The sequence below is a fragment of the Mesoplodon mirus genome, assembly GCF_964341445.2.
Source record: "Mesoplodon mirus genome assembly, chromosome: 15".
Lineage (NCBI taxonomy): Eukaryota > Metazoa > Chordata > Mammalia > Artiodactyla > Ziphiidae > Mesoplodon > Mesoplodon mirus.
In genome coordinates, this window is record NC_138991.1 from 50,623,821 (window position 1) to 50,638,627 (window position 14,807).

General features: G+C 44.2%; 1 protein-coding gene across 2 annotated transcripts in view; it reads right to left on the reverse strand.

Moving 5' to 3' along the window:
• Nucleotides 1–14,807, reverse strand: part of TMC5 (transmembrane channel like 5) — a 67,666-nt gene that overhangs the window by 27,053 nt on the left and 25,806 nt on the right. For both annotated transcript variants that reach the window (XM_082645878.1, XM_082645877.1), the window contains exons 3-7: nt 12,922–13,094; nt 9,744–9,833; nt 4,659–4,758; nt 2,433–2,520; nt 1,738–1,986 (exon numbers count right to left, since the gene is read on the reverse strand). In XM_082645878.1, the coding sequence (XP_082502004.1) occupies nt 1,738–1,986; nt 2,433–2,520; nt 4,659–4,758; nt 9,744–9,833; nt 12,922–13,094 (700 nt within the window). The remainder of the gene's footprint in view (nt 1–1,737; nt 1,987–2,432; nt 2,521–4,658; nt 4,759–9,743; nt 9,834–12,921; nt 13,095–14,807) is intronic.

Consider the following 14,807-nt stretch of genomic DNA (forward strand, 5'->3'; position numbering starts at 1 on the left):
CAGAAGGTAGACCATTGGAATCTGCATGACAACTGGCCTGGTCTCTGCAATAAGCCCATGTCAAGAAAAAAGGAGGAAGGGACTGATGATATCATTCTAGATTAATAAAGACTTCAGAGAAAAACAACTGAACGCAAAGAGAGTGGGGTCTTTGCTTGGATCCTGGCCTGAACAAAAAGCTATGAAAGACATTTGGGGGACAACTGGGAAAATTTGAATATGGTCTGGATTTTAGATGATATTAATTTTTAATATTGCTACGTGTGATAATGTATATGCCTGCAGGAAATTGTCCTTATTGTCCAGAGATGCATGTTGAAGAAATTCAGCTGATGTCTGTAATTTACTGTAAAATACTTCAAAAAACAATAAGATAAAACAAATTTGGGAAAATGGTAGCAGTTTAAAATCTACGTAGTGGGTCTTTGGGTGTTTATTTTACTACTCTTTATTTTCCTGTATGTTTGAAATTTTTCATAATAAAATGTTGCATATATACAAATATACACAATAATGAGAAAAAAGTTGAAGGATAAATTGACACAATAATTCCATTTGAATGTGTCTATCCCAAGGGAAAAAAAATTTAACAGAAAAAGAAAAAAGAAAGACGAATGGAGGGACCTTATTGTGAATGCTCTACTGTAAGAGTAGGCAAACTCTTTCTGTAAAGAGCTAGATAGTAAATATCTTGGGCTTGGCCAGCCCATACCTGCTCACCTCTGCTATTGTAGCAGGAAAGCAGCACAGACACGGAAACAAATGGTTGTGGCTGTGTTCCAAAAGAACTTAACTGAAAAGACACCGAAATTTGAATTTCATATAAATTTTATGTTTCACAGAATGTTATCCTTCTTTTCATTTTTTTCCAACCATTTAAAAACATGGAAACCAATCTTATTTTGCAGGCTATACAGATTTGGTTCTTGGGCTGTAGTTTGTCTATCCACAGAATCTCAGTGGCAGAAATCGCTTCTAGAAGGTAAACTCACAAGGCAGGGACTATGTGCTTCAGTAGGCAGCTGGGTAGATATACTGTGGCTGTTAATAAAAAGAATAATATGGATGTATATCCATGCTCAAGATTCATAGTAATGCAAAAACAAAAAAAGTTGCAAAGCAAGATTTGTAGTATTTCATCTTCTTTTATTAAAAAAAAAAGTTTAACTATCTATCTACCTATGTATCTATGTATCTATGACTGTATAGAAAGAAAAATGGTGGACAGAGGTACACTCCAAACTGCAGAGTTAGACAAAAGAAGGAGGGTAAAATAGACTTTCTCTTAGTTTGCTCTTTTCTATACTAGGAATTTTTTTAAAAGGAGGACTGTATTTTGTAGAAAGAAAAAAAAGAAAGAAAAGGTAGATCTGTGAACACCAATATGAGATGTCCACCACATATTAGGTGGAAGAAAGCAAGTAGTAGGCAGTCTATAGGAATAATTCATCTTTTGTTAAAAAAAAAAGAGATGCATATGTCCATGCACAATGTGTCCATTTGTGTGCAGAGAAGAGGATTCTGGACAACAAAAACTGTTAACATGTTCACCTCAGGAGACAGAAATTCTACTAGGCTGTGTATATGTTACTTTGGGGGAAAAAGAGAAATCATTTTAAACACCCTCTTTCCCCATCAGTTGACTCCCAGGCAAAATGAGAGGACTGGAAGGGTGACGGGCAGACCTGTCCCTGGGTCTCCAAGGTGTGAACTCCGGGCAGGGGATGGAGCACTTACAGCCCCAGTTAAAAATTCCAGTCCAGTGAATTGGAGGTGGTTCTTCTCGGCCATGGTTAACTGAGGGATTACGATGAAGCTGAAGGTCGCAATGAACAAGAAAATGTTGAATTTCAAAAGCCACCTCAGAAAGTTGAAATAGGAGAGGACGCTGGTGCCGAACTTGCCTCCGATGACCTTGAGCGTCTTCTGCCACAGGCTGATGGAACTGAACAGTTCCAACAGACTGTTCTTGGATCTCCGGTATGCCTGCGGGTAGACACAACGTGCGCGGCTGGACCGTCCCTCTACAAATATCTACTGAGCAGGCTCCATAATAGCAACAATGGCCACTGTTTCTAGAGCGGTACAATGTGCCAGGCGCCACACTAAAAGCATTTGCAAACGTTATCTCATTTAATCCGCAGGACCACCCCCTAAGGTGAGTGCTATTATTTATTACCTTCCCAGGTTTGCTATTGAAGGTGACACTCACAGTGGCTAAGTTGCCCAGATAACTCAGCAACCTCTTAGGCTTTCCCATGCCTGCCTGTTCTCCCCACACCTAGACTGACCCAGTTTCTACGTCTTTCAAGGAAACAGCCCTGAACTTTGGTTCCTCCTCCCTGTGGGTCCCTTCTCATCCTTACTCTCCCACCTCCCTGGTTTCACCCTACTCTGTGCCCATTTACTGACCGCAGTAAAGACCAATTTACCAATGAAATGGAATTCAGACACTGAGCACAGCCGATGAGCTCCAGGATACGACGGGGCTGCTTACTTTTCTCTTTGTCAACCATTTTCCTGTGGGAAAGGGCAGAAAAAAGTGAGAGACACCAATGTTGTACTGCATTCATTCCCCAAAATATTTCCTGAGTGCCTGCCATGTGCCAGGCATGGTCCCAGGTGGTGAGGTAGAGACGGATTTCCCCAGCTCATGGAGCAGACATCCTAGTTGGAAGAGAAAGAAAATAAACAATAAATCTAAAAATAGAGTGGGTAAATGATATAGGATAATAGAAGGTGAGTTGTACTATGGGAAAGAAAAAGGAAAAACAGAGTAAGGAGGTGGGAAATGCTGGGGTGAAGACCATGGTACAATTTGAATAGTGCAAAGTGTTTGCGCCAAGTCTTGAAGGAGAAGAAGGGTTAGTCTATGGATAAGGGAGTGTCTGAATATAGGGAACAGCCAGTGCAAAGCCCCGAGGAATCCAGGACAGCTGGAATGGAATGAGCGGAGGAAGGGTGAAGGGTGTGAGTGATACCGTAGGTAGGTGGGTGAGGTCCTATAAGTCAGTGGTTCTCAACCTAGATTTTGCCCCCAAGGGACATTTGGGTAAGTCTGGAGACTTTTGGGGTTGTCACATTGGGGGTAGGGAGGGCACTGACATCTAGTGGGTAGAGACCAGGGATGCTGCTCTACACCCTACAGTGAACAAGACAGCCTCCCACAACAGGGAATGATCCAGACCCAAATGTCAGGTTGAAGATCCTGCTGTAAAGTCTTTCGGGCCATACAAGGCCCGCACTCTGTGACAGAGGAGGCCATGCAGAGTTTGAAACGGAAGAGTGTTTTCAAAAAGATCCAGCCTCACTTTTCTCTTTACTTCTCCATGAACTCATGGCATCTCCTTTGCTCTGGCCCCTTCCTGGCTCTCTTCTGTCCACCTCAAAAGTCCACCACCACATCACCATCTTCCAAGGCTCAGCTCACAGATGCTCCCTGCTTTGCCCAAGGGAACTACCTCTCTCCTTCTAATCCTCCCCCTGCAAACTCCTTCCACCTTGATTTGGCCTGATTTTCTTTCTGTCATTTATAAGTTACTTGTTGACCAATCTATCTCCCCTGCCAGGCTCGGAAGCTCAGAACAATTGCATCATTGAATTATTTATTAGCAATTGCATCCACTCTACTAGTTTCTGCCAACTGCTACAAATTGTAAAAAGAAAAAGAAAAAGGCTGAGGAATGGTAAATGTAAGAAGGGCTGAAGGCTTAAACAGCCCTCGCTCTTGTTTTTGAATTCCTGGGCTTGGAAAGCTTCTGAGGTTTTGTTTGTTTGGGTTTTGTGCTCCCCCGCCCCGGCGCCTTGTGGCTTGCAGGATCTTAGCTCCCAGACCAGGGACTGAACTTGGGTCAAAGCAGTGAAAGCACCCAAGTCCTAACCACTGGACCACCAGGGAACTCCCTCCGTTCACCCTCCCACACCTTTTTTTTTTTAAACAGTAGTTTGACATTTACAGAGAAGTTACAAAAAGAGAACAGATAATTCCCATCTACTACTCACCATTTCCCCCCTTTAATATCTTACATTTCCATGGTAGGTCTGTCACAACTAAGAAACCAACACTGGTGTCTAACTTTTACCTAAACTCCAGACTATTCCGATTTTACTAGTTTTTTCACAGGTGCCCATTTTCTATTCCAGGACCCATGCAGGGAACCACATTGCATTAATTGTCATGTCTCTTTAGAACACTTTAGCCTGTGACCGTTTCTCAGACTTTCCTTCTTTTTGATGACCTTGACAGTTTTGAGGAATACTCCTCAGGTATGTTGAAGAATGTCCCTCGATTGGGGTTTGTCTGATTATTTTGTCTGGTTAGACTAGGGTTGCTGGTTTTAGGAGAGAGTACCACAGAGGGGAACTCCTTCTGGTCACATGACTTTCCCTGGGAATGTTAACCTTGACCACCTGGTAGTATTAGCCTGACTTCACCCCTGGGAAGCTACTTCCCTCTTTCCATGCTCTGCTGTCAGGAAGCAGGTCACTAAGCACAGCCCACACTCCAGGCAACCAACACAGATTGTGTGGAATTCTTCGGTAGGAAGATTGTCTCTTCTCTTGCATTTATTTATTTCTTATCTTTCCAACATGGGACAAAAGTAGAAGATTGAGGTTTCCATGAAATCTGGGCAAGAAGAAAAGCTTTTGGTCCATACCTAAGGTTCCTTTTCTCTTCCATGGTCCTTGGCTGATTCCTGATGGCTTTAATTCTGTCTCTAGGTGTCATGGGTATCAGAGATGCGATTAACTTTTGTCCTGCAGAAAAAAACATGGAGTTTAATTTTTTTCTCCTTTAACAGAATAATAGCATTTGAAAATATGGTGCTGAAGATAGAGCATGTTTTTATAAGAGCACAAAGAAAGAAGAATATATGTACTCAGTGATCCCAAAAGTCACAAATAAAAACAAGAAGACGGCACGTACACGTGTGAAATCTCGAAGCCAAAGCAAATGATAGTTTGCACGCAATTCTAATTCTGTGCTTTCCTTTTTCCCATGACAAGGAACAGTCAGCAAAGCTGATGAGACCCAGGATGTTTGGTCGGCCTGGCTCTCCTCCCTCTGTAATTTCCCGCATGGCTTTCTCTCGCCCCTGCACTCCAGGCCCAAGCATCTTCTTTTCTTGACTGTTGTCTTGTGCTCCTCCATCCCCTGGAAGATGAGGACTCCCCCCTCCTCTCCCAAGAACTCAAATTCCCACTTTGCGTCAGCGTGGCAGATACTGTTGGTCATCTATCCCACAGTCAGCTCTCCTTTTTGACAGAATCCCAATCTGGTTCAGAAATCTACGGCCCTCTCTCCCACGGCCCTGGGCTTCTGCAGGGTGGGACCCATCTCCAGGCACAGGGGACAGATCCCAGTGAATCCAAGCCTATCTTGTTGGTCCCAGCCCCCTTGCAGGTGACCTGTTCAGGCCCAGGCATGTGACACGTTGGCCAATGTTCTCTGAGGGGTGGTCTGCTGAGGAGTTTCTTGGAAAAGGTTTCTTCCCTCTCAAAAAAGCAAGACTCAGAAAACATGGAAAAGGCAGACCCTTCTCGCTCTGGGTTGTGTTGTGTCTGCGTGTGACGCCTGGCACTGCTGCCCCTGCTCCGGTAACAGTGAAGGGGCAGTTGGGTGCCCGCTGGGGCAGTGACCGGGAGCGGGCTGGCTCCTGGCCCTGTTAGGGAGCTGCCCGGAACTTCTCGTTTCAGTGACATAGCTGAGGTGGAGGGAGAGTTCCCAGAAGAGGGCCACCAAATCACTCGGCTGAAGATGAGGAATTTGAGTGTCTCCTGAGAGGGAAGTGGGAGTAGACAGAAAGGAAGAAAGGCGAAGGAGGGAAGAGGAAAAAACCTGGTTTCACGGCGGACTTGACAAAAGAGGCATCCCTTGTTGCCAGATCCAGAGTGGAGAGAGATAGGACCAAAGCAGGACAGGATGGTGGTTAAGGTGTCAGGCTTGGGAATCAGGCAGACCTGCATTTGATCCCAGATCTGCCACATCATTTAATTTCCCTGAGCCTCAGGATCCTCATCAAGCAAATGGAAATGACGGGCATGCCTGTCTCACGGGTGTGGAGTGTGGCAAGTAAATAAAACTAAACTCGATGGATAACAAAAAGGCAGAACACTGGGCACATGAAATGAGCTTGATCAAGGTAAACTCCTTCTTTGGTACCAGACGTTCTCAAAGTGGCCCCTTCCGCGGTCCTGAGCATCCTCAGGTCATCTACCAAACCTTCACCCTACTCGAAGTCTTAAAACCAAAACCCTGTGGGCAACTTGGAAGGTGCTGTTCCCGTTCTAACTCCCCTGCCCCAGGGTCTCACTACCTTGGATGTTCTCATGTGAAGTACGAGGGGTGTCTAAGCCCATGCTTTCTGAGCTATGAAGAGTCTGAGAAAACGATTCATTCACAGGTGTTGAAAACCATAATAACTGCTTGCCTTTTTTGTCATTCCAATTGCTGAAAATCTGAGAGTCTGTCACATCAATGTCAGAAATGGAGGAGACCAAACTAAAGCTTGAGTTCGCCAGTGTCTTTTCTGGAACAATCTGACTTGAAGATGGATGACTTTGGACCCCAGATGGGACATTCTCAACCTCAACGATGATTTCATTCACTTGGTCACCAGACAACATCTCTGGCTTCCTCCAAGCCTTACTCTCCACCAGGGTGCGCTTCCCAAGACCTCATACAGCAGTCACACTGGCATTGTTGGGAACCTCCAGGAAAAGTGATGACAACCACAGAGAGACGCCCCCCACCATTCACAGTTTTTAATGCCAGTATGAGATGGACAAAGCTAGCCCCACACAAATCATAGCACAATTCCCCACATCTACACTGGAGGGGTCTCCTCGTGAAGAGGTGTGTTTTCCTGCAGAGACTTCTGTCGCAGTAGCTAGGTAAGAGACCAGAAACAGAATTCTTTATTGAAGACAATGGGATTCTAGAAACAGAAGGCAGAGATTCTTCTAAATGACTCATAATGAAAGGGCAAGATTTTCTTTTTAATTTGGTGTCTCTGGTCTAAAACTCATGTTTTATATTTATAGTTTTATGTGCCTATGTAAATCCAGATGGGTTTATAGTGAAACAATTATTATCTCCTGACTGTCTTGGGTGGCCCACCCTGCTGTCGGTCTGCTTCCCAATACCCATTTTCTCTTTTTCTCATACCAGCAGAAGCCTCCTTTCCTGTGCAGGCACTGTGCTCAGTTAAAACTCTCCCAGCTTCCTTTGTGGCAAAGGGTGTCTCCTTTGCAGCCAAGGGTGGACCTGTGACCCCATTTTAGCCAATAAGATTGTGGCTTCCAGGAATGCTCTTTAAAATGTGACACTTTGCCTGATTTCACCTTTATCACTTCACCATTTCGCCTTCTTTCTGACCAGAGGCTGCCATTTTGAAAACAAGAGGTTAAATGTTCACCCTCTAAGGATGGTGGAAAAATAAGTTTTAGAAGGAGACTTAGGCCTTGAGATCATCATGGGCAGAGGTGCCATATAAACTTTGGACTGCCTCCTTGCATACTTCTTGTTACAAGAGGAAAATAAATCCCTTTATTGCTAAACCACTGTCCTGTTTCAGTGCTGGGCACCTGGACGCAATTCCTACCCAATAGACCTGATCTGGAAATCACCCTGGCCAAGCTGTTTATTTAATAGTTGGTGAAACTGAGGTGCAGACGTATGAACTGACCCCCCTCCTCATCACACTCTCATGAAATGGCAGGATGGGACTAGAACACTACCTCTTCTCCCCACACCAACGATAATTACCAGTAACAATACCTGCCATTACTGCGGGCAGCTACTTTGAATAGAGTATATTATTTAATTTCCACAATCACCCTACAAAATAACGCCCATTTTATAAGAAAACTGAGGCCCCCAAAGGTAATTTGCCTAAGGTCACAAAACCAGCAAGTAGCAGAGCTAAGGATCAAACCCAGGTCTGTCTGGTCCCAAAGCAGGGCCTTTTAATCACTTCACCCTGGTCCTCTCCTGTAACAAGATGCTGAGGTATCACTCATTCATTCATAAATGAATGAATATTTATGAGTACCTACTATGTGCCAGGCACTTCCTAGATGCGGACATGATACATCAAAGAGACACTCTATCAGGAGACTGTCCACCAATTAATTATAAATGATTTGAGAATCAGAACTGGTGCAAAGCAAAAGGGTGCAGAAAGCCAGGTTCACCTCTGGGTCCTCTATTTCTTTACTTCTCTCTGCCTCCTGGGGACTCCACCCAGAGGCCCTAATTTTCATGCTGGCCAGAGAGAGCATCTTAGGAGGTTTAAAGGCATTTCTTTTTCCCCAGTAGTTAAAGCCATTCCCTGCTCTCGTGGGAACCAAATGGAGAGCATGACTGTTTATATCCCCATGGATTTCTCTCCCAAGTAGCAACACCTATCCCTTGAAAGATACAGGCCTCCTTGAGAAGGCTCTTAAAGAATGAGGCTAGGGCTTCCCTGGTGGTTGAGAGTCTGCCTGCCGATGCAGGGGACACGGGTTCGTGCCCCAGTCCGGGAAGACCCCATGTGCCGTGGAGCGGCTGGACCCGTGAGCCATGGCCGCTGAGCCTGCGCGTCCGGAGCCTGTGCTCCACAATGGGAGAGGCCACAACAGTGAGAGGCCAAAGTAAGGCAAAAAAAAAAAAAAAAAAAGAATGAGGCTACAGGATATCATCCACCCTAGGGGGTCAGAAGGTGAGGGATGGTTTTAAGTCATGGGGCCCAGAACTTGTGTTGTTACTTAGAGGACGTCTTCGGTTTATTCCTCATTTCTCACAGGTTTGCCTTTAACTTCCAGTATTCCGTGGCCTCTCTCCTCTAATGCTTTTTTATTTCTCAGCCTCTGCCTCTGCTCAGACCTTCACCACAGCACACAGTGAACCTTATAGAGCTTCCTAACTGATCTCAAAGCCTTCTCCAAAAAAAAAAAAAGCCTTCTCTAATCTGATTACTCCTACCCCTCCACTGTCATAATAATTCTATGATTATTCAGAAAAATTTGGCTCAAGGCACTGCCACCTCACCAGCACATGTATTAGGCACGGGATGGACATGTGACCCAGCCTTCTTTCCTATGTAAAAATGATTGGTTCATGTGTAGGCATGTGTCCCAAATGGGGCTGGAGAGAGTCTCCTCAGCACTGACTCACAGGCCTAGAAAGAAAGGAAGACTTTCCATGACATTGCTGAGCTGTGTGTGTGTCTAGGCCTGCTGCTGTCATGCTCCCTGGCCTGCAGGGAAAGCCTGACTGGTTGAGATGAATGAGGTGAAGCTTAAAGAGAAGCTCCATCAAGCAAAGATGCGAAATAGATGGAGAAAAAGAATCCAGGTGGCCCTGAACCCTTGGCTTCAGACTCAGAGGCCCTGGTTCCTGTGACTCATACAACAAATATCTCTGAGCACCTACTATGTGCCAAGCACTGTCCTAGGTGCTGGAAGGTAATTCTACCTTCAATTCTTTGTTTTCTCATATCCTTCCCACCACACAAGCCTTGGGCCTGGGTGAACTGGGTTCCTGTCACTTGCAACCAGAAGAGTCCTAGTGAAGACACCCTGATATCCAAAAGAGAAAAAACTGCATGTTTAAAAGAAAACCCCATTATGATAAATTAAGGAAGTACTGCATCAGTTACCACACCAGAGGCCGAGAGGAAAGGGCAATGTCTGCATTGCCTTGAACACATTCCTTCTTTAGGGTTGATATTTTTGGTCACTGTCCATTTAAGCCTTACCTTGGGGTGACTTGTGCCAATCATGTCCAGACAAGGGTGGGTCTCCATAAGCTTGGCTGAGGCCATTGTCACCCACATAAGCAGGGTTCACTGGAATGAAGAGACAAGAGACAATTAATCCCACTACACTAGACGTTACTGAGCACACAGTGGTCAGTAAGACTTGTTAATGGGTCACAAATCAGAGTTCGAAAAATATTTGTCTGGAGGGGGAGGGATGAATAGATGGAGCTCAGAGGGTTTTAGGACAGTGAAAATACTCTGTGTGATACCATAAGGATAGCTACATGTCATTATATATTGGTCCAAACCCATAGAATGCACAACCCAAGGTGAACTCTAATGTAAACTATGGACTTTGGGTGATAATGATGTGTTAATGTAGGCTCAGTTGTAACAAATGTCCCACTCTGGTGGGAGACTCTGATAACGGGGGAGGCCATGCACATGTGGGGCAAGGGATATGTGGGAAATCTCTATTACCTTTCCCTCAATTCTACAGTGAACCTAAAACTTCTGTAAAAAAATAAGTTTTCTAAAAATTGAGTAAAAAAAAAAAAAAGCTTTTCTAGGTGATTACAAAGCTTCCTTCTAGTTCTAGCTTTTTATGATGACACATGAATAAATTTGAAATTTGGCATGATTTTCTTAGGGACAGAGCCCACTTTCAGCATCTACATGACAGTGTCACATTTCAATATATTTTGATTCAACTCATGGTAAACAATGAAGGCTAAACTCCTCAAAAGAGAAAATGGAGCACATTTTGATGGAGATGTACAAAATTATACTGCAGGAGGTTCTGGAACTTCTTGCCAAGGATCAGTTCCTGGTTTTGCTGCTTACTAGCTGTGTGCTCTCTGGCATGTTACTTAATGTCTCTGAGCTTCAGAGTCTGAAAATCAGGGATAATAATAGGATTGTTGGGGAAATTGAATCAGTTAATACATGTAAAGTGCTTAAAATAATCCTGGAACATAGCAGATTCTTAATATATATTAACTATGTGGTAAATTAATTGTTTTTCAGCAAATATTACACTTCCTCCACCTTGGAAACCTCCATTGAAGTTGAGCTTGCTCATGTGACTTGCTTTAACCAGTGGAACATGGTAGAAGTGACAGTTTGCTAGTTCCAAGTCAAGGACTCAGAGACATCACATGTTTCTGCTTCCAGCTTATGCCATGGGAAGAAAATGGCCCAGGTTAGCTCACTGGGTCAAGAAGGACACTAGACCTAAATAGAATCTGTGACCTCAAATCAGGCACAGCAAAACCCAGCCTGGTTCAGTCAAACTCCAAGCAAACCCACAGATGTGTAGGTGAGAAATAAATGATGTTTATCGTACAACATTGGGTTTTGGAGTTGTTTGTTATGAAGCATTCCTGTGGCAATAGCCCACTGATACATCCTTTACAGTTGTTGCTATTAATTCAGTTAGCATTGCTCAAGCACCAGCTGTATGCTAGGCAGTAGGAAAATCACATAGAGCCTCGGAGGATACATGGATGAAATGGGTTCTCCTTACGGAGTGCATAGTCTAACAGGATGGCAAAGCACTGGACAAGTGAATGCCGGCACAACGACCTTGGTCCTACAAGGAGCCCAGAGAAGGAAGCCACACTTTACGTGACCACTTTTTAAAATAGCTTTCTAATTCCAGTGTTCTATGGAGCTTGGTGGTCAGGAATCTGCATTTGCCCTGATCCTACCCAGAAGTAATGCGGGGTCAGAAAGACTAGATTCTGATACTGGCTCTTTTGATTTAGTAGCTGGGTGACCTTGCGCACGTTTCTCTCTGAGCCTCAGTTTTCCCTTCTGTAACATGGAGAGCTGTAGTGTCTGTCTGAAAGGTGGCCGCAGATGAAAGAAGACTGTAAAAGTAAAGTGCTTGGCAGGGTCTCCAGGGCATGGGAAACACTCAAAACCTGCTGGGCGTTATTAGCTCTGCTTGCATTGGGGTGGGGCAGTGTTCTCAATCTTTTTTTTTTTCATTACTGGCCACCTAAGTAGCTGTTTTAGACATTTCTTCCTTATTGCCCTCCCCCATGACATTTTAATACCACAGATATACGTATAACTATATACATATACTGTATGTATATCTGCTTTATACATAAAAAGAGGAAGGTTTTTTTCTGGGCTTTCAATAAATTTTCACCCCTTGGGATTGATATGCCCCACTGAGAATGCCTGGGATAAAGGTTCAGAATAGCCCAAGTTAATGTTCTCTATGCAAATGTGTAAGAGTCTGCGTTTTTCCTTAGTGTGTGGTGATGCATCCCACCCCCTCCTCCCTGCCTTCTTCAATCCCTTCCCCACCCACCCACTCAGGGCTGAGCAGTCTTCTATCTGCACCAACCAACACTTGGGTCCCTCCTCTGTTCATGACTGAACACTCCTTTTTCCAGCTCTCACGGGCTCTGAATTCCTATAACATTGACTTGTGCCATGAGCTGGCTTCTTCTATCAGACAACAAGTCCCTTTTTTTCTTCCGGAAGATGAGAACTGGTAGAATCTCCTTTACCTCCTAGAGCTAAACCTTCACAGACAGCAGATTCTGAGAACGACGTGATTTTTCACGTATTGTCAGTCTGTTTACTAATTTTCTTTAGTCTTGATGTGCTGGTGTCACCTACTCACTTAGGCTTTTCGAACGGTGAGGACAGAGCTACTTCTAACTCCCTGTGCCCCCAGTAGGTTCCAAAGATACAAGTGCTGACCATCTGAACACCTTCAGGATGTGCTGAACTAAAGCTGGACACTGACAGCCACACAAACTGAATCTAGTCCACCAGTGATTTTGTTTGCCCAGCTCAGGGATTTTATTTATTTAGTCAAAAAATTATTTTGGAGCATGTAAAAACCCAGATTTCTGGCTTCTTTAGAAAAATCTGAGGATCTGGCCACACTAAGCCCATCTTCCCACATCATGGTGAGGGACTGAGCCTGACCATCAGTCACCTCACACAGGCACAACCCCTGCCCAACCTGCTTTGATAATTGATGACACTGCTTGTCTTCTCTAAACCCTGAATGTTCAACCCTTGTAAGGTGGGTGTTTGAAGGAGGAGGGATAAACCAATTCTTCTCTTGCTGATCTTTAATGATTGGTCCCAAGCCCACTGAATTTTACTTTCTTCCCAGGATATGATTCTCTTCTTAACAAATGCTTACCATAGCCATTGCCAGGAGCACCTGGCACAGAGGGGCTGTACGGATTTGCCATCTCCCTGGATTTCATTTCAATGCTTTCAGGATAATCTCCATCCTTTCTCCCAAGGGTGCCCAAGGGGCTGTCACCCTCACGGTGAAATGAGGGCTGGATTGAAGATGCTCTGCTGAGCATTCTGAAATCCCAAAATGATGGATCAATAGTCATCCAATAGCATAGTAAGGATAGTCATCCATCCATCCATCCATCCATCAATTCATTCATCCTACAAACGCTGACTGAATGCCAACCATGTATTAGGCATGGGCAATGGGGTGAGAACACAAAGTTAAAGACATGGGTTGTCTACCCTCAAGGAACTCTCAATACAGTCTGGCCGAGCTTATTAACCACAGCCATAAGCAATTATAATACAAGTAGCAACTGATGAATTTAAGAAGACAGGCCCAAGGAGTTCAGAGGAAAGAGAAGAGAATTTGGGCTGGGAGTCTGAAGGGAAATCTACATGGAAAAGAGACATCTGAGCTGGGATTGGAAGGATAAATTAAAACATAGTTAAGAGGAGGGCATTCCAAGGATGAAGAACAGCACAAATAAACATGTGAGACCAGAAAGTGTTGAATATATAAAAGGAATGCTATGAAAATCAATTAACCTGGAGCAATGATTCTCAATTTTATATATATACCTATTCCCAGGCCTCACCCCAGACAACTAAATAGAATCTCTGAAAGTTGGGCCCAGGCATTTGTATGATTTTTAAGTCTCCCCAGGTAATCAGATAATTCTAAGCATCAGCCAAGGTCAAGAACCACTGACCTAGAGTATACGGTTCAGGTAGGGAGAGGATAGCAGAGGTGGGAGGAGGTCAGTCAGGCTGGGCTTTGCCTGGCATCTTACATTAGCTCAGCGCATCCTCATTCTTAAATGTTCTCACAAGTGAAGTGGTGTAGTCTTTCTCCCAAAGGTTATGAAGAACAATGGAAGATGAGAAACAAGGGAGTGACAAAGTCAAAGGTGTGTATATATATATATATATATATATATATATATATATATTTTTTTTTTTTTTTTTTTTTTTTTTTTTTTTTTTGCGGTACGCGGGCCTCTCACTGTTGTGGCCTCTCCCGTTGCGGAGCACAGGCTCCGAACGCGCAGACTCAGTGGCCATGGCTGACGGGCCCAGCCGCTCCGCTGCATGTGGGATCTTCCCGGACCGGGGCACGAACCCATGTTCCTTGCATCAGCGGGCAGACTCTCAACCACTGCGCCACCAGGGAAGCCCCAAAGGTATGTGTGTGTGTATATATATATATATATATATATATATATTTATTTATTTATTTATTTATTTATTTTTTTTGCGGTACACAGGCCTCTCACTGTTGTGGCCTCTCCCGTTGCGGAGCACAGGCTCCGGACGCGCAGGCTCATTGGCCATGGCTCACCGACCCAGCCGCTCCGCGGCATGTGGGATCTTCCCGGACCGGGGCACGAACCCGCGTCCCCTGCATCGGCAGGCGGACTCCCAAAGGTATATTTTTAACGATGAGCCAGGCAGTGGGGGATAAGACCAAGGAGGACATTTTGACATGGTCCTATTAATCCACCTATTTAGGTTGTATTTAGCATTATTCCTGTAGGCATTTGACCTCACTGTGCAACCAGATCCCATATCCTTGTTCCTAGAGGTAAATAAAAGCCATTAGTCTTTGTTGAATTCATAAATATTACTAGTAGAAATAGTACATAAAAATAAAACTTGTATTCGTTGAAAATTCACATGGTAAGTTTGTTATAGGTTAAGAATAACCTGAAAAATAAATAAAGAATCACATCTTGTTGGCAACATGAACATTAAGAAATTTAACTCAGGAAAAACGAAGTT